The sequence below is a fragment of the Salvelinus fontinalis genome, chromosome 1 (genome assembly GCF_029448725.1).
Source record: "Salvelinus fontinalis isolate EN_2023a chromosome 1, ASM2944872v1, whole genome shotgun sequence".
Lineage (NCBI taxonomy): Eukaryota > Metazoa > Chordata > Actinopteri > Salmoniformes > Salmonidae > Salvelinus > Salvelinus fontinalis.
The window spans coordinates 95,332,828-95,352,827 of record NC_074665.1 but is presented as its reverse complement, the minus strand read 5'-3'; the positions used below and the strand labels follow the sequence as shown (position 1 = coordinate 95,352,827).

General features: G+C 47.2%; 1 protein-coding gene across 7 annotated transcripts in view; it reads right to left on the bottom strand.

The window, feature by feature from the left end:
- pax2b (paired box 2b) overlaps positions 1-20,000 on the bottom strand; it is a 65,803-nt gene that overhangs the window by 31,087 nt on the left and 14,716 nt on the right. For all 7 annotated transcript variants that reach the window (XM_055936770.1, XM_055936779.1, XM_055936797.1 and 4 more), the window contains 2 exons: positions 5,332-5,507; positions 1,567-1,702 (listed from right to left, as the gene is read on the bottom strand). In XM_055936770.1, coding sequence (XP_055792745.1) covers positions 1,567-1,702; positions 5,332-5,507 — 312 coding nt within the window. The remainder of the gene's footprint in view (positions 1-1,566; positions 1,703-5,331; positions 5,508-20,000) is intronic.

Below are 20,000 nucleotides of genomic sequence, written 5' to 3'. Positions count from 1 at the left end.
GTTTCTGTTTGGAGTATTTGTTTTTATTTTCATGTAAATAAATAGACACCATGTCAATGCATTGCATCATGTTGTTTTGTTTCATTACAAAACAAAACAACATTCTGACCAGAACAGTGAACAAGAACCCATCCCAAAAATCAGACACCCTATTCCCTACATTGTGCACTACTTTTGACCAGAGCCCTATGGACCCTGAGCACTGTGGACCCTGGTCACTATGGACCCTGAGCCCTATGGACCCTGGTCACTATGGACCCTGGTCACTATGGACCCTGGTCACTGTGGACCCTGGTCACTATGGACCCTGGTCACTATGGACCCTGAGCCCTATAGACCTTGGTCACTATGGACCCTGAGCCCTATAGACCCTGGTCACTATGGACCCTGGTCACTATGGACCCTGGTCACTATGGACCCTGGTCACTATGGACCCTGAGCCCTGTGGACCCTGGTCACTATGGACCCTGAGCCCTATAGACCTTGGTCACTATGGACCCTGGTCACTATGGACCCTGAGCCCTATAGACACTGGTCACTATGGACCCTGGTCACTATGGACCCTGGTCACTATGGACCCTGAGCCCTATAGACACTGGTCACTATGGACCCTGGTCACTATGGACCCTGGTCACTATGGACCCTGAGCCCTATAGACACTGGTCACTATGGACCCTGGTCACTATGGACCCTGGTCACTGTGGACCCTGGTCACTATGGACCCTGAGCCCTGTGGACCCTGAGCCCTATAGACACTGGTCACTATGGACCCTGGTCACTATGGACCCTGGTCACTGTGGACCCTGGTCACTATGGACCCTGAGCCCTGTGGACCCTGGTCACTATGGACCCTGGTCACTATGGACCCTGGTCACTATGGACCCTGAGCCCTGTGGACCCTGGTCACTATGGACCCTGGTCACTATGGACCCTGGTCACTATGGACCCTGGTCACTATGGACCCTGAGCCCTATGAACCCTGGTCACTATGGCCCCTGAGCACTGTGGACCCTGGTCACTATGGACCCTGGTCACTATGGACCCTGGTCACTATGGACCCTGAGCCCTATGAACCCTGGTCACTATGGACCCTGGTCACTATGGACCCTGGTCACTATGGACCCTGGTCACTATGGACCCTGGCCACTATGGACCCTTGTCAAAAGCAGTGCACTAGAAAAGGGAGCCATTTGTGAAGCAGACCAATAATCCCCTTAGCTGAAGCTGTGGTTTGGCCTGCCCTGGCTGGGCAGGGTGACGGCAGGTAGACTGTACTAGGGCCTTAGGTACAGTATGATGCATCTTAGAGAAGGAGTACAGATCTAGGATCAGGTTACCCCCTGGCCATGTAATCATATTCATTGTGATCTAAAAGGCTAAACTGATACTAGAACAGCTCTCCTCCTCTGAGACACACAGCCAAAAGCCACATAAAATCTTTTTTTTTTTTGTATGTGTTGCCCCAAATGTGGAACCGAACCGACAATTCTGGGACACATGTTGCAAGCACCATGCTCTACCACCTGATCCACACAGACAGGACCAGTGTTTGGCTCTGTGTCTTACCTACAGAGTAGCTCTGTGTCACAGAGACACTGGGGCCCAGGTTCTGGTTACTGCTGGAGGACAGGCTGGGTTTGACCTCGCCGTCCAGGCCAGGATTCAGGGAGGACAGGGAGTGGGAGTGGGAGTACTCGTTTGCCTGCAAAAAGACACGTTCATCATTACACAACCATAGAAATGACAACGAAAAGGCCCCACTTCTCCCTGCTGTGGGCTTTATTCCACCAATGTTTCATCTAAAGAGCCTTCATTAATCAGGGTTACACAAAAACACAAAATTAGCTACCAAAACCATATAGAGTCAAATACTGTCTCTCCGTGAATCTTAGGGTGTCTATTTTTGGGTGTGTGTGTGTATGTGCGTGTAGGTGTGTGCATGCATATTTGTGTGTGTGTGTGTGTGTGTGTGTGTGTGTGTGTGTGTGTGTGTGTGTGTGTGTGTGTGTGTGTGTGTGTGTGTGTGTGTGTGTGTGTGTGTGTGTGTGTGTGTGTGTGTGTGAGTTCACTATTTTCAAGCTGCAGCAGCGAGGGTGGGAGTTCAAGCATATCATGAATGTATTTTGGTTTTGTCTGAGAGGAAGTGGGGATCTAGAAAAGCCGAATGAAAAGCCAAGCCGTCATCTGGTCCTTTGTGCTTGACTGCAGCCAGGAGTCCTGATCAGCCAAGGGAGAAAACAGCTCTGCTTGGTTACCACGCCACTGTCCCTAATGGTACCCTATTCCCTATTACAGCACACTGCTTTGGACCAGAAGTAGCGCACTGCACAGGGTATAAGATTACATTTGGGATGCACACAGACACGCCACGTGGCCCTGGTTCAAACAGGACACTATTCACCTTTTGGCTTTTTACAATTTAGAATTAAAAAAATGTTTAAAAAAAGCTTCTCCACAACCCTTTAACGTTTCATTGGTTCATCTCTACAACCCTTTAACGTTTCATTGGTTCATCTCCACAACACTTTAACGTTTCATTGGTTCATCATCAGTGACTATAAACAGATTGTCATATACTGTAAGTTACATTGTTCCGTGTTACCATATACAAAATGAATATCAAATTGAAAGAAATAAAACAAATTCTCCATTCTATTTATATATGTTTTATCATAGTGAGAAAATGACTTCATTTTATATCGACCATGATGTATTTTCTATGTATTTAGTTTGGACTACAATACATTACTATAGAGACACTTTGTATACCCACAGAAAGGATTTCCTTTGTACGGTGGTGGATAGTTTGAGACGGTCACGGCAGATGTTAGTGTGTGTTTTATAATGAGATCAGACTTCCGGAGACTGTGTGTTGACAATGTTTGTCCCCCCCCCAAAAAAATCCCAGTGTGTGTCTGAGTGGCTCGCTGGGCTGCGGTCCCAAAGGGGACGCCTGTGAGCCTGTGACCCCACTCTTGTCTGCTTCTATCCCAGATAAACTCTAATTGTCTGCTACAACTGTTCACGGAGACAATGTCGCGGATGTTTTCCTCTATTCTTCAAGGCTTTAGACGTCAAACAGGCGTTTTATCATGCAGATAAAGGACGGGCTCGAAGACGGGGGAGATGGAGGGAAAACAAAACAAAAGAAAAGATAGATTTGAAAAGGATGACCAAATGGCTAGCAGAAGTGTGGGAGGGGTGAATCTATTTGGTTCTGCATCTCCAGAATGGTGTTTTTAATGGCCTTCCAACCAGCACCCAGACCCCGGCTAATAGGGACACATTGACCAATGAGGAGAAAGGGGAACAACGACAAGTGAAAGAGAGATCCATGAAAGGAGAAAATCCTCTGATTAATACTATATTCAATTAAAACAGATTTTTCTGTTCCCGTCACATCTTTTCCATTATTGTTCTACTGGCCTATTTTCCATTATTGTTCTACTGGCCTCTCTTCCATTATTGTTCTACTGGCCTCTTTTCCATTATTGTTCCACTGGCCTCTCTTCCATTATTGTTCTACTAGCCTCACTTCCATTATTGTTCTACTGGCCTCGTTTCCATTATTGTTCTACTGGCCTCTTTTCCATTATTGTTCTACTGGCCTATTTTCCATTATTGTTCTACTGGCCTATTTTCCATTATTGTTCTACTGGCCTATTTTCCATTATTGTTCTACTGGCCTCTTTTCCATCATTGTTCCACTGGCCTCTTTTCCATTATTGTTCTACTGGCCTCTTTTTCAATTATTGTTCTACTGGCCTATTTTCCATTATTGTTCTACTGGCCTCTCTTACATTATTGTTCTACTGGCCTCTCTTCCATTATTGTTCTACTGGCCTCTCTTCCATTATTGTTCTACTGGCCTCTGTTCCATTATTGTTCGACTGGCCTCTTTTCCATTATTGTTCTACTGGCCTCTTTTCCATTATTGTTCTACTGGCCTCGTTTCCATTATTGTTCTACTGGCCTCGTTTCCATTATTGTTCTACTGGCCTCTTTTCCATTATTGTTCTACTGGCCTCTTTTCCATTATTGTTCTACTGGCCGTCTTTTTCTTTTGAGCCCCGCCTCCTTTCCCTCTCTTCTTCTTCTTTAATACTCTCTCTGAAGCTCTCTGTGATTGCAAGTCATTTCCAATTCGTTTTGGTATTGATCTTCCAGTAGAAATCAGTTTGGTAATTAGCTCCAAATTAGGCTCTCTTCTGGAGGTGAGTCCTGTCCTACTGATTTATTACCTACGTAATTCGCCGCGATCGGAGAGAAATTAAAATGAACTCAATTAGGCCCATTGCTTTAGCTTCTTTTATGGGTCCCCCCTTAAAGACTTGTAGTTTTCTACGGGTACAAATGAATAGTCTCTTGTTGTTTAATAGTCTAATGAAAGTAAATAAAGGTTATCCATTGTAATAAGCCTAAGAGAGGTTTTAATAAGAAGAAAGGTAGTATGTCAGCGTATAAGGGTCTAGTGATTGTGGTTTCTTTTGGGTGGGGGCGGGGTGGTGGTTACAGAAGGGGTCTTCATTTGGTAAATGAGGATGGATAGATGGTGGGTGTTTGTGGCGTTGACATCAAAAGCAAGACGCATTAGAATATCCTATATATACACCCAGGTGTGTGGAAATAAATCCAGAAAGACCCTTTGCTATGTTTACAATTTAGAAAAACATTTCCATGATAAATCTGACAACTGAAAGCGGCTTCATACACTGTTTCAATAATAACATTTTTGAAGAACGACACAGAATTATAACAGAAATAACAGGAGAAACACAGAGTCAAATAACACAACAGCAAAAAAATAGAGAAAAATAGAGATATTGATTAATTGCATGTTGCCTTTCTGTTATTCTCAATTATAGGGGATCCAAAGAATGTGGTGTTTTTTTCCTCCCAAGATCAATACGACGTGGGAGTTTTCCCTGAAATCCCTACAGCATTTTACATGCTGTTTTCTAATACACTGGAATGACTGTTTTACCAGCCTATACATTTGTGGGCATTTTATTTTGAGAGCTGCGTGGAGCAGGTATATATATATATATATATATAGCTCAGATGGCGTGCTCCTTCAGGGGCCCTCTGGGCCAAATAAATAACATAGCAGAATCTCTCAGCACAAAAAGTAAATAGAAATTTGTTGAGTTTCAGAGAAAACTACGTTTGGAGCAGCAAAAACAATTATTCAATAAACAAACAGAAAAACAGCAACAACAATATGATGGTTGTACAGCTGGAGGAAACTTGGATGGAATGGAAGGGGTGACGTGGTGCAATACAGGTGTATTTGATGGTGTCGATGGTGACAAACAACAAGACGTAACTAACCTGTTCTGGTTTGATGTGATCCGAGGTTGGGAAGACGTCGGGGTACGACGGGCGTTCAAAGACCCGGTCCAAAGCTTCCAGCTGCTGCTGAGTGAAAGCATCGGCCCGCAGGTGCTTCCGTAAACTGTCCACACTAACCTGAGAATCAGTGTTTGGGCCAGACCCATCTGAACCATCTACAAGAAGAGAGAGCAACAACACTAGAGTCTAATCAGGAAGCCCCTGGAAGGTAGGAAGCTGGCTGACTGAAGCCCCTGTAAGATAGGAAGCTGGCTGTCACTGAAGCCCCTGTAAGGTAGGAAGCTGGCTGTCTAAAGCCCCTGTAAGATAGGAAGCTGGCTGTCACTGAAGCCCCTGTAAGGTAGGACGCTGGCTGTCACTGAAGACCCTGTAAGGTAGGAAGCTGGCTGTCACTGAAGTCCCTGTAAGGTAGGAAGCTGGCTGTCACTGAAGTCCCTGTAAGATAGGAAGCTGGCTGACTGAAGCCCCTGTAAGGTAGGAAGCTGGCTGTCACAGAAGCCCCTGTAAGGTAGGAAGCTGGCTGTCACTGAAGTCCCTGTAAGGTAGGAAGCTGGCTGTCACTGAAGTCCCTGTAAGGGAGGAAGCTGGCTGTCACTGAAGTCCCTGTAAGGTAGGAAGCTGGCTGTCACTGAAGTCCCTGTAAGGTAGAAAGCTGGCTGTCACTGAAGTCCCTGTAAGGTAGGAAGCTGTCTGTCACTGAAGTCCCTGTAAGGTAGGAAGCTGGCTGTCACTGAAGTCCCTGTAAGGTAGGAAGCTGGCTGTCACTAAAGCCCCTGTAAGGTAGGAAGCTGGCTGTCACTGAAGTCCCTGTAAGGTAGGAAGCTGGCTGTCACTGAAGTCCCTGTAAGGTAGGAAGCTGGCTGTCACTGAAGCCCCTGTAAGGTAGGAAGCTGTCTGATGCCCCTGTGGCTTTTTGTTTAAATCATTACTGTGTGTTACTGGTAACTTTGGATAAGAGTACTCAGTGCTTGAGTTGGGCCTCAAATGTTCCATCACCTCTTATAGAATATTGTCTCTAAAATATTATGACTACCAGCACACGCAAGTAAGTGTTTTACTGTACCGTTTACATGCGTGTACAACCGCTGTATCCTGTACCGTTTACATGCGTGTACACCCGCCGTATCCTGTACCGTTTACACCCGTTTACACCCACTGTATCCTTTGTACCTGATGAATAAATGTTGATTTGATTTGACCTACATATAAAACATGCTGGCACCCAAAATGAGTCCAAGCATCTATTTGAGTCCACTTTAAGCACTACTAATATATTCAATCATACAGAGTAGATTCAGTCAGGGTTGATTCAGTCGATTCAGTCAGAGTAGATTCAGTCAGGGTTGATTCAGTCAGGGTTGATTCAGTCAGGGTAGATTCAGTTAGGGTAGATTCAGTCAGGGCAGATTCAGTCAGGGTAGATTCAGTCAGGGTTGATTCAGTCAGGGTTGATTCAGTCAGGGTTGATTCAGTCAGGGTAGATTCAGTCAGGGAAGATTCAGTCAGGGCAGATTCAGTCAGGGTCGATTCAGTCAGGGTAAATTCAGTCAGGGTAGGTCAGTCAGGGTAGATTCAGTCAGGGCAGATTCAGTCAGGGTAGGTCAGCCAGGGTAGATTCAGTCAGGGTAAATTCAGTCAGGGTAGATTCAGTCAGGGTAGATTTAGTCAGGGCAGATTCAGTCAGGGTAGATTCAGTCAGTGTTGATTCAGTCAGTGTTGATTCAGTCAGTGTTGAGTCAGTCAGGGTAGAGTCAGTCAGGGTAGAGTCAGTCAGGGTAGATTCAGTCAGGGTTGATTCAGTCAGGGTAGATTCAGTCAGGGAAGATTCAGTCAGGGCAGATTCAGTCAGGGTCGATTCAGTCAGGGTAAATTCAGTCAGGGTAGGTCAGTCAGGGTAGATTCAGTCAGGGCAGATTCAGTCAGGGTAGGTCAGCCAGGGTAGATTCAGTCAGGGTAAATTCAGTCAGGGTAGATTCAGTCAGGGTAGATTCAGTCAGGGCAGATTCAGTCAGGGCAGATTCAGTCAGGGTAGATTCAGTCAGTGTTGATTCAGTCAGTGTTGATTCAGTCAGGGTTGATTCAGTCAGGGCAGATTTTAAACAGGTCATATTAATGCTGCTAGCGGTGAGCCACTGAGTGCAGTGTTTCTTCACAGACAGACAGTAGAGGAAACTACCACTACCACACACAGTATTAGCCAGCATCATGATGTGAAAGCCCCTGTGGTAATTGATGGATTACCATCAGTACAAATATATACTTGTTGTAGTGGTGGAGCCCATGTATTTTAATGAACGCTGAAGCTACAGTACTGCAGTGGCTTTTTCATTCCATGTTCATTCCAGGCTCCAGGGGTTTCCCTCCTTCTCTCCTTCCTCAATTTCCCTTTTCCACAGTTTAATACTGCTTTCATTTTCAGTAGAGTGGCAGAGTAGCAGTGTTTCATTTGGGTAGCTAACACCGCTGTACCCGCAGACAGACACGACAGACAGAGGAAGGAAGGGAGAGAGAGAAAGAGAGAGAGAGAGAGATGCTGTGAATGAATAAAATGGTACAGTCTAGTTCAATCATCTCCCAGTCCCAGGATGCCGTTCTCCAAACAGAGGGAGAGGGATGCCTTAGCTTTTCCCTTTGGCGCTTCCCTGTGATGCTTTAAAGCCCCACTTTTACAGCCCTCCAGACCCCTCCCTTCCCATCCCAGGCTGCAGCGACTCTGGCTACTGCCTCTCAGTCTCCAGCCTCCTCCTCCGTGGATCTCTAGAAAGGCCTTCAGCCCCCTTACAAATCTGTCATTCTAAATTTGCGGCAGATTATGTTCTCTGGTTGGTCCTGGAGGGAACGGCGGAGATATATGATATGCAAGGAGGGACCCTATTGATTGCCTGCCTGGTCTGGTGGCAAGAGGGAGCCGAAATGAACTTGAAATGAACATCATGCCTCAACTCAATGTGCGTATAATACTCTACTTAATCCCACATTTTTCTCTGCCATGGAATTCAATTGATCAATCATGTCTCTCCTGATAGTACCATTTGGAAGGGTTATTGCCATTCCATTCTGCCTCTTGACCTTTTCTCACTGGGGCCAGAGGATGAACCTGCACTCCCAAGAAGAGCAAAACGCATCAAGGGGATATATAAGAGACCCTGGGGAGTCGGGGGTGTGTGTGTGTGTGTGTGTGTGTGTGTGTGTGTGTATGTGTGTGTGTGTGTGTGTGTGTTTGTGTGTGTGCGTGCGTGCGTGTGCGTGTGCGTGCGTGTGCGTGTGCGTGTGTGTGTGTGTGTGTCGTGATTGGGGGAGGGGAGGGGGGTCTGTGCATGTGGTGAATAAGTAACTGCCATTTGCTGCCCAACATACTACAATAATTCTATATCCTCAAACAAATTATTTCGATAACTAATAATTAAAAAAAACATTAAAATAGCTATTTATGAGAAGAAAAAAAACTATTATGGTATATGTATTTCATTTTACAAATATGTAAAATGTTTCTTTATTCATAATTTTCTAAATCTTTCTATTTTCATAGTGTGATCGGTTGGGATGTGTTGCAATATGCAATCACAGGAGAACATAAATCACTTCTACTCCACACTGTTCAGCTATTTTCTTCTGATTTTCAGCATAGATAAATCTAATCACATCTTTGATCTGGCATTATTTCTGGACAGCTCCACAGGGGGCCTCAGCCTCTCGTAGCTCCGCTGAACGGTTGGCGCTTTATCAACCTCAACTGTTCCCTTCGGTCCTCGGAAGCAAATAGACTCATTAATTACTTTCCATCTGCTAGGCCAGAGTACATACCATGATCAATACCCGCACATTAGTCATTCACCACAGAGGAATACACTTCCCATACACAAGATAAACCACCCGCAGGTCAACCTACAGTACATGGGCTGTGGTTCCCACTCAAACCATCCCCCAGGTTAACCTGTTGTTCCCACTCAAACCATCCCCCAGGTTAACCTGTTGTTCCCACTCAAACCATCCCCAGGTTAACCTGTTGTTCCCACTCAAACCATCCCCAGGTTAACCTGTTGTTCACACTCAAACCATCCCCAGGTTAACCTGTTGTTCCCACTCAAACCATCCCCAGGTTAACCTGTTGTTCCCACTCAAACCATCCCCCAGGTTAACCTGTTGTTCACACTCAAACCATCCCCAGGTTAACCTGTTGTTCACACTCAAACCATCCCCAGGTTAACCTGTTGTTCCTACTCAAACCATCCCCAGGTTAACCTGTTGTTCCCACTCAAACCATCCCCAGGTTAACCTGTTGTTCCTACTTTAACCATCCCCAGGTTAACCTGTTGTTCCCACTCAAACCATCCCCAGGTTAACCTGTTGTTCCCACTCAAACCATCCCCAGGTTAACCTGTTGTTCCTACTCAAACCATCCCCAGGTTAACCTGTTGTTCCCACTCAAACCATCCCCAGGTTAACCTGTTGTTCCCACTCAAACCATCCCCCAGGTTAACCTGTTGTTCCTACTTTAACCATCCCCCAGGTTAACCTGTTGTTCCTACTCAAACCATCCCCAGGTTAACCTGTTGTTCCCACTCAAACCATCCCCAGGTTAACCTGTTGTTCCTACTTTAACCATCCCCCAGGTTAACCTGTTGTTCCTACTTTAACCATCCCCAGGTTAACCTGTTGTTCCTACTTTAACCATCCCCCAGGTTAACCTGTTGTTCCCACTCAAACCATCCCCAGGTTAACCTGTTGTTCCCACTCAAACCATCCCCAGGTTAACCTGTTGTTCCTACTTTAACCATCCCCAGGTTAACCTGTTGTTCCCACTCAAACCATCCCCAGGTTAACCTGTTGTTCCCACTCAAACCATCCCCAGGTTAACCTGTTGTTCCCACTCAAACCATCCCCCAGGTTAACCTGTTGTTCCCACTCAAACCATCCCCCAGGTTAACCTGTTGTTCCTACTTTAACCATCCCCCAGGTTAACCTGTTGTTCCCACTCAAACCATCCCCAGGTTAACCTGTTGTTCCCACTCAAACCATCCCCCAGGTTAACCTGTTGTTCCTACTTTAACCATCCCCCAGGTTAACCTGTTGTTCCCACTCAAACCATCCCCCAGGTTAACCTGTTGTTCCCACTCAAACCATCCCCCAGGTTAACCTGTTGTTCCCACTCAAACCATCCCCAGGTTAACCTGTTGTTCCTACTCAAACCATCCCCAGGTTAACCTGTTGTTCCCACTCAAGTTAAGGTGAAATAACCATTTAAACATTTAAGACACCCACCTCAATATTGCCTCCTTGTAATATTCATAATCCTATGACTAGTGTAAAAACCCCTCACTCTAATGTCCAGTACATCTATGTAAAAACCCCTCACTCTAATGCCCAGTACATCTATGTAAAAACCCCTCACTCTAATGCCCAGTACATCTATGTAAAAACCCCTCACTCTGATGCCCAGTACATCTATGTAAAAACCCTCACTCTAATGCCCAGTACATCTATGGTAAAACCCTCACTCTAATGCCCAGTACATCTATGGTAAAACCCTCACTCTAATGCCCAGTACATATATGGTAAAAACCCTCACTCTAATGCCCAGTACATCTATGTAAAAAACCCTCACTCTAATTTATTTCACCTTTATTTAACCAGGTAGGCTAGTTGATCAAGTTCTCATTTACAACTGCGACCTGGCTAAGATAAAGCAAAGCAGTGCGACACAAACAACAACACAGAGTTACACATGGAATAAACAAACATACAGTCAATAACACAATAGAAAAATGTACAGTGTGTGCAAATGAGGTAAGATAAGGGAGGTAAAGCAATAAATAGGCCATAGTGGCGAAATAATTACAATTTAGGAATTTAAACACTGGAGTGATAGATGTGCAGAAGATGAATGTGCAAGTAGAGATACTGGGGTGCAATGGAGCAAAATAAATCAATAGAGTATGGGGATGAGGTAGTTGGATGTGCTGTTTACAGATGGGCTATGTACAGGTGCAGTGATCTGTGAGCTGCTCTGACAGCTGGTGCTCAAAGTTAGTGAGGGAGATATGAGTCTCCAGCTTCAGTGATTTTTGCAATTCGTTCCAGTCATTGGCAGCAGAGAACTGGTTGGAAATGTGGCCAAAGGACGAATTGGCTTTGGGGGTGACCAATGACATATACCTGCTGGAGCGCGTGCCCAGCACAATGCCCAGTACATCTCTGTAAAAAAGCGGTGGCCCAAAATGCACCTTATTCCCTATATAATGCACTCATTTTGACCAGGGCCCTATGGCTTGACTGTCTCACTCATGTCTGCTGGAATAGGTTGTTCTAGCTGGTGGTAAGGAGACCCCTCAGTCTAGCCTGGCTAAACCAGACTGAATGTTAAACTCAATGGTAAGCTCAGCATTCAGTCTAGTTTTTAACCAGGCTAGTTTTAACTAGAGGTATTCTGTTTCATCCTGATGACATTTAGAAGTTAATTCAACCAGCACAATTACATTTCTTAAAGGTACATAGGAAATATTTTTTGATGTATCTAAAAAACAATATTACAGCCATTTTTTTTTTTACTGAGTATCATAGCCACCCAGCAATGTAATTCGACACGTATACCAAATGTCATATTTCTACTGAATCCACCGTAAGACGTCATATCCTACAAGTACACAGTACCAAATAACATAGTGTAAGATATACGGTACATGTTTTGGGGGGGCGTGTTTCCCATTCCGTGCTGGCTGTTATGTAGTCTACAGTTACCATCGTCTTGTTTGTTCACCATTTGGAATGGAGGCTAGCTGTAATATCTGATACTGACGTATACTAAATAACGTTTGCTAAGATATATTGTATATGTTTTGGGGACCATTTTCCATACCATTTTAGCTATTAATTATGTCGTAGCATTAGCCGGTAAACCTGGAAATCATAATGGCTTTGTTTACATGTTAGTCATTTAGCAGACGCTCTTATCCAGAGCGACTTACAGTAGTGAGTGCATACATTTTCATACTGGTCCCCGGTGGGAATTGAACCCACAACCCTGGCGTTGCAAGTACCACGCTCTACCAACTGGTCTCTGTTTCTCCACATCCTCCCCAGTGATGCTAATAACTTATGTTGTTATGTCATAGCAGATCATGTCTTTGTTTGTTGGCGCGTCTCCTTATCCTCCACAGTGATGGTGTCTGTGTTATTGATCAGTGAGTGACAGGCTTGAGTGTATTCATCTTGACATGGCTGGGTATTAACACTCCGGTAACGAGGGAGCAGAGGACTCCAGACTCTATCAGATCACATCGCTAGTTCTATAAAAACAGACTCCTCTCCGCGGGCTCGCCACCCCAAGGTCATGACCCCTAGCAGGGGGTTGAGCCGGCATAATTCTGTCTCTGCCTGGAGTCAGAGAAAGAGAGAGGCCGTCTGCCTTACTACACTGACTACCTGTCTGCCAAACACGTCAGAACAAAAACACTAGAAACATCAGCTTTGAGAAGGAAGCTAACGTCTTCTGGCTATGACGGTGATTATACAATAGGCACGAACGGCTCGTGAAGAATTGACCAAAGCAACGGCGTCAAAATATAAGCTGGTAATTGTTATAGTATCTTATTCCTGGTACAAATTCAACCTGTGTTCAGTCTGTGTTTGGCCCTGAGTGGAGGCACAGGGAGGTGAAATGGCACCATAGGGTCACGAAGGCCCCTCTTTTCTGAATAGGCTTTTATGCCTTTCTGTTGTTCCTTGTTGGAACAACATTTAATTACCTATACGTTAGCTAGTGATTCCCTTTCCCAAGCATTGCATTAACATTCGGTTTGTTTTTGTAATATCACTCCCTCATCTACAACTAGCTTCAATTTACACCCTGAATTAAATCCAATTAACACTAATTTCAAATTAAATTGTAAGCTTTGACACAATCATTTTTCAATTGAACGTTTTGGTTAATGCAACGTTAACCAAATCAAATATTACAACATTTAGTGCACATATGCTCCTCATAGCCTTTCTTTAATATATCTTTAATATATCGTTCTACTTACACAGATATGTGTAACTAAGACAATTCTCTCACTATACATCCGGCTGGTCTCAGAAAGACAACTCCATGTCGTCTGAACGGTGATTGTCTTCATTTGACATTTTGAGTCATTTAGCAGACAATCTCATCTATAGCGACATTACGTTCAACGACGGTAGGTCCAACTACAGGCGGTGTACAGTGACGGTGTACAGTGACGGTGTACAGTGACGGTGTACAGGAAGGCCCTGACACCACTCTTCATTGATCTGTTCCTGGGTATTAATTAATCAGGTTTTTTTCATTGATTTAGCACATTACAGTTCAGTGTGTTACCGCCTGTCTCTCAGACTTGACGTTGTTGAACTGAGATCCTCTGTTGATCCAGCCTTCTCCCTGGGGTGCATCCCTAATGACACCCTATCCCCTATATAAATGCCCTATGGGCCCTGGTCACAAGTAGTGCCGTGTAGAAGGAATGTGGTGCCATTTGGGGCACAGTCCCTCTCTCACCCAAACAGATGGTGATGCTGACAGAACACTGATGTGAACAGGATTCATGGCCTAGTGCTCCATCATTCATCTGTCCCTGTCTCTGTCTCTGTCTGTCTCGCTGTCTCTGTCTCTTTCTCTGTCTGTCTCGCTGTCTCTTTCTCTCTCTCTCTCTCTCTCTCTCTCTCTCTCTCTCTCTCTCTCTCTCTCTCTCTCTCTCTCTCTCTCTCTGTCTCCTGTCTTTCTCTCCCCCTCTCCCCCTCTCCCCCTCTTCCCCTCTGTCTCCCCCTCTGTCTCCCCCTCTGTCTCCCCCTCTGTCTGTCTCCCCCTCTGTCTCCCCCTCTGTCTGTCTCCCCCTCTGTCTCCCCCTCTGTCTGTCTCCCCCTCTGTCTGTCTCCCCCTCTGTCTCACCCTCTGTCTGTCTGTCTCCCCCTCTGTCTGTCTCCCCCTCTGTCTGTCTGTCTCCCCCTCTGTCTGTCTCCCCCTCTGTCTCCCCCTCTGTCTTCCCCTCTGTCTCCCCCTCTGTCTGTCTGTCTCCCCCTCTGTCTGTCTGTCTGTCTGTCTGTCTGTCTGTCCGTCTACCTTTGTGTAAAATGATGATCTTCTTATTGTGGAATTTCTCTTTTATATTATTCTCACGTACAAAAGCATCAGACAATGCAGAAATATTTTTTGAAAGTGATTGAACTGAAGAAAACCCATAATGGTAGATATGATTGTCCATATTGTGGGTCGTATTTGAATAGCGATGTGAAATGCTTTCAAAAGACTGGACACACTTGGTGAGATATCATTCTCTTCATTGGCCATTAGCTAGATACCGTATCCTCAAGAAACCTCTCAGCTGTATCTGTCCAGGTGATTTCAGCTAAATCACCCGATAGAATGGGTGTCAGCAACCCGTTGTACGTAACAGTTAGTCAGTATCTTAATAATGTACCTTAATTCAACAATCTCTATTTCCACCACAGTATGCTAATATATCTCTGCTAACGTTGCATCCATTCTAGAACGTTCTAACACTATGGTACAGTACATACAGTGACAAAACAATCACCAAATGAAAGCCGTTCCCTATCAGTCCACAGCATTTTGTCTATTCCACAGGCTGCAATACAAATTCCTTCTTGGCAATAATTCCTACAGTCATTGAACAGAATATTTCAGACCCTTGAGCTATTTCCTTTGTCTTTTCCAGTAGCCAGCCCATCGGAGGGGAGTGGGGATGCGGGTGGAGGGTTGGACGGGTTGGGGGGGGGTTGGGGTGTGGAGGGGAGAGAGGAGACGGAGACTAGGATGTTAATTTGTGAGGTAATAGCTTTTCTCTGCAGAATTGCAAATTCTCATATATACGGACAGCAGACAGGACATCCATGGTCACCAACGACACGATGGGTACCTCCCAAAGGGAGTCCTATTCCCTATATAGTGCACTACAAGGCCCTCGTCAAAAGTACTGCACTATAAAGGGAATAGGGTGCCCTTTAGTACACAGCTCATCTCCAGAGGTCCTCTCTCTCTCTCCTCTCCCCTCTCTCCTCTCTCTCTCCTCTCTCCTCTCTCTCCTCTCTCTCTCCTCTCCACGCTCTGTCCTCTCTCTCTCCTCTCTCTCCTCTCTCTCTCCTCTCCCCTCTCTCTCCTCTCTCTCTCCTCTCCCCTCTCTCTCCTCTCTCTCTCCTCTCCCCTCTCTCTCCTCTCTCTCTCCTCTCTCCTCTCTCTCCTCTCTCTCTCCTCTCCCCTCTCTGTCCTCTCTCTGTCCTCTCTCTGTCCTCTCTCTCTCCTCTCCCCTCTCTCTCCTCTCTCTCTCCTCTCCCCTCTCTCTCCTCTCTCTCTCCTCTCCCCTCTCTCTCCTCTCTCTCTCCTCTCCACGCTCTGTCCTGGCTGGCAACAATAGCTGCCAAGTGTAACATGCTACTTTTAATTTGCAATAACACATGACAAAGCCAGATTAATGGCTCTTATGACACGAGTGTCCCTGGCGCCGGTCTTCTCCAGGACCCGGTGTACATAACGCGTGTCACACTACATTATCTCAACATCCCTCTAGTAATGGGGGGACCTGCTTTCTTTAAAGGGCCCTCACTGCAGAGTTGGAACTTAGGAGCTGTCTGACTGGTGCACCTTGGCACAGAGCCACAGTACAGCCAAGGTTCTGGACCTCTACACACCACCGTCCGTCCCTTTTACTGCATGAGCCGCTTACTTTGAACTTGTTATTATTGTTATTTACCCTAGCTAGCAAGTTCGTTTTTAATCAAGTTCGTTTTTCACTGTTTGATAAAGACTGTTTGTCTTCTATAAATGTTCCTATGTGCAGAGGTAAAATTGTACACAGGAGTTATCCTTTCTCCAATGAAGTCAACTCTGGGGGCTAATTGTCTGCACCACCAATGAGAGAAACATGGTGGTGTGTGAGTTAACATTCCCTCTCTAGAAAGAGTTTGTGCCGTGATCAGACAGTAAGAATCAGGCTTAGCAAGTTAAACAGGGCTCAGCTCATAGAAGGCTAGAGACTGGACTGGACTATGGGGACATATAATCCAATGCATTAACTAATACCTCCAACACAGTAGCATACCTCAACATTTACAGCAGCAACAATAAGTTGAAAGAACAAACAGCTTTTGAAACACTGACCTGTGGTCTTAGTATTAAACACTGACCTGTGGTCTTAGTAGGAAACACTGACCTGTGGTCTTAGTAGGAAACACTGACCTGTGGCCTTAGTAGGAAACACTGACCTGTGGTCTTAGTAGGAAACACTGACCTGTGGTCTTAGTAGGAAACACTGACCTGTGGTCTTAGTAGGAAACACTGACCTGTGGTCTTAGTAGGAAACACTGACCTGTGGTCTTAGTAGGAAACACTGACCTGTGGTCTTAGTAGGAAACACTGACCTGTGGTCTTAGTATGAAACACTGACCTGTGGTCTTAGTAGGAAACACTGACCTGTGGTCTTAGTAGGAAACACTGACCTGTGGTCTTAGTAGGAAACACTGACCTGTGGTCTTAGTAGGAAACACTGACCTGTGGTCTTAGTAGGAAACACTGACCTGTGGTCTTAGTAGGAAACACTGACCTGTGGTCTTAGTAGGAAACACTGACCTGTGGTCTTAGTATAAAACACTGACCTGTGGTCTTAGTAGGAAACACTGACCTGTGGTCTTAGTATTAAACACTGACCTGAGGTCAGATAATCAGTCCTGAAGTCTTAGTATTAAACACTGACCTGAGGTCAGATAATCAGTCCTGAAGTCTTAGTATTAAACACTGACCTGAGGTCAGATAATCAGTCCTGAAGTCTTAGTATTAAACACTGACCTGAGGTCAGATAATCAGTCCTGAAGTCTTAGTATTAAACACTGACCTGAGGTCAGGTAACCAGTCCTGAAGTCTTAGTATTAAACACTGACCTGAGGTCAGATAATCAGTCCTGAAGTCTTAGTATTAAACACTGACCTGAGGTCAGGTAACCAGTCCTGAAGTCTTAGTATTAAACACTGACCTGAGGTCAGATAACCAGTCCTGAAGTATTAGTATGGGCTCAAACATTTAGATTTGGTGTTTCAAGTGAGAGGTTACGACAATTTATTCAAAATTGTAATAAAACGAATAATGATATGAAGAATAACACACAAAGGAATTTTGAGAATACTGAAAGCAACTGATATAAAGAACATTGTCTTTGCAGGTGCAGTGTATCTCGAGTTCCATTAATATGAAATGTATCGTAGACTAAATAGTAATTATTTTGCGAGCTATAATGTACTGTAACACATAGTAGAGTAAAGCATGATGCCGTCTAGCTATAGTCATGATATCGGATGCGATATAGTATATTTTCAAACGGTGTCTTGCGGCGAGACATTGTTTTTAAAGCAGTGTTTTGATGAGCCATGATGTGAGAGAGGATTGAAGGCCTGAGGCTTGATCTTTCTGGAAAGATAAACTATCGGTGTCCCTCGGCTTGTGATTCCAGGTGGGTTTTACTGACTGGGTCTGGAGAGGTAGTATGTAAGAACCATATCTCTACCCTACACTCCCCCACCCAACCACCCTACACTCCCCACCCAACCACCCTACACTCCCCCACCCAACCACCCTACACTCCCCACCCAACCACCCTACACTCCCCCACCCAGCCACCCTACACTGCCCCACCTGCAATCCCCACACACCCAACCACCCTACACTCCACACCCAGCCACCCTACACTGCCCCACCTGCAATCCCCACACACCCAACCACCCTACACTCCACACCCAGCCACCCTACACTGCCCCACCTGCAATCCCCACACACCCAACCACCCTACACTCCACACCCAGCCACCCTACACTGCCCCGCCTGCAATCCCCACACACCCAGCCACCCTACACTGCCCCACCTGCAATCCCCACACACCCAGCCACCCTACACTCCCCACCCAACCACCCTACACTGCCCCACCTGAAATCCCCACACACCCAGCCACCCTACACTGGCCCACCTGCAATCCCCACACACCCAGCCACCCTACACTGCCCCACCTGCAATCCCCACACACCCAGCCACCCTACACTGCCCCACCTGCAATCCCCACACACCCAGCCACCCTACACTCCCCACCCAGCCACCCTACACTGCCCCACCTGCAATCCCCACACACCCAACCACCCTACACTCCACACCCAGCCACCCTACACTGCCCCACCTGCAATCCCCACACACCCAGCCACCCTACACTGCCCCACCTGCAATCCCCACACACCCAGCCACCCTACACTCCCCACCCAACCACCCTACACTGCCCCACCTGAAATCCCCACACACCCAGCCACCCTACACTGGCCCACCTGAAATCCCCACACACCCAGCCAGCCTACATTCCCCACCCAGCCACCCTACACTTCCCACCCAACCACCCTACACTCCCCACCCAGCCACCCTACACTCCCCACCCAGCCACCCTACACTCCCCCACCCAACCACCCTACACTCCCCCACCCAGCCACCCTACACTCCCCCATCCAACCACCCTACACTCCCCCACCCAGCCACCCTACACTCCCCCACCCAGCCACCCTACACTCCCCCACCCAGCCACCCTACACTCCCCACCCAGCCACCCTACACTCCCCCACCCAGCCACCCTACACTCCCCACCCAGCCACCCTACACTCCCCCACCCAGCCACCCTACACTCCCCCACCCAGCCACCCTACACTCCCCCACCCAGCCACCCTACACTCCCCACCCAGCCACCCTACACTCCCCCACCCAGCCACCCTACACTCCCCACCCAGCCACCCTACACTCCCCCACCCAGCCACCCTACACTCCCCACCCAACCACCCTACACTCCCCACCCAACCTCCCTACACTCCCCCACCCAGCCACCCTACACTCCCCACCCAACCTCCCTACACTCCCCCACCCAGCCACCCTACACTCCCCACCCAACCTCCCTACACTCCCCCACCCAGCCACCCTACACTCCCCACCCAACAACCCTACACTGCCCCACCCAACCTCCCTACACTCCCCCACCCAGCCACCCTACACTCCCCACCCAGCCACCCTACACTCCCCACCCAGCCACCCTACACTCCCCACCCAACCACCCTACACTCCCCACCCAACCACCCTACACTCCCCACCCAACCACCCTACACTCCCCCACCTGCAATCCCCACACACCCAGCCACACTACACTCCCCACCCAGCCACCCTACACTCCCCCACCTGCAATCCCCACACACCCAGCCACACTACACTCCCCTACCCAACCACCCTACACTCCCCACCCAGCCACCCTACACTCCCCACCCAACCACCCTACACTCCCCACCCAACCACCCTACACTCCCCACCCAACCACCCTACACTCCCCCACCTGCAATCCCCACACACCCAGCCACACTACACTCCCCACCCAGCCACCCTACACTCCCCCACCTGCAATCCCCACACACCCAGCCAAACTACACTCCCCACCCAGCCACCCTACACTCCCCACCCAGCCACCCTACACTCCCCCACCTGCAATCCCCACACACCCAACCACCCTACACTCCCCCACCCAGCCACCCTACACTGCCCCACCTGAAATCCCCACACACCCAACCACCCTACACTCCCCACCCAGCCACCCTACACTCCCCCACCTGCAATC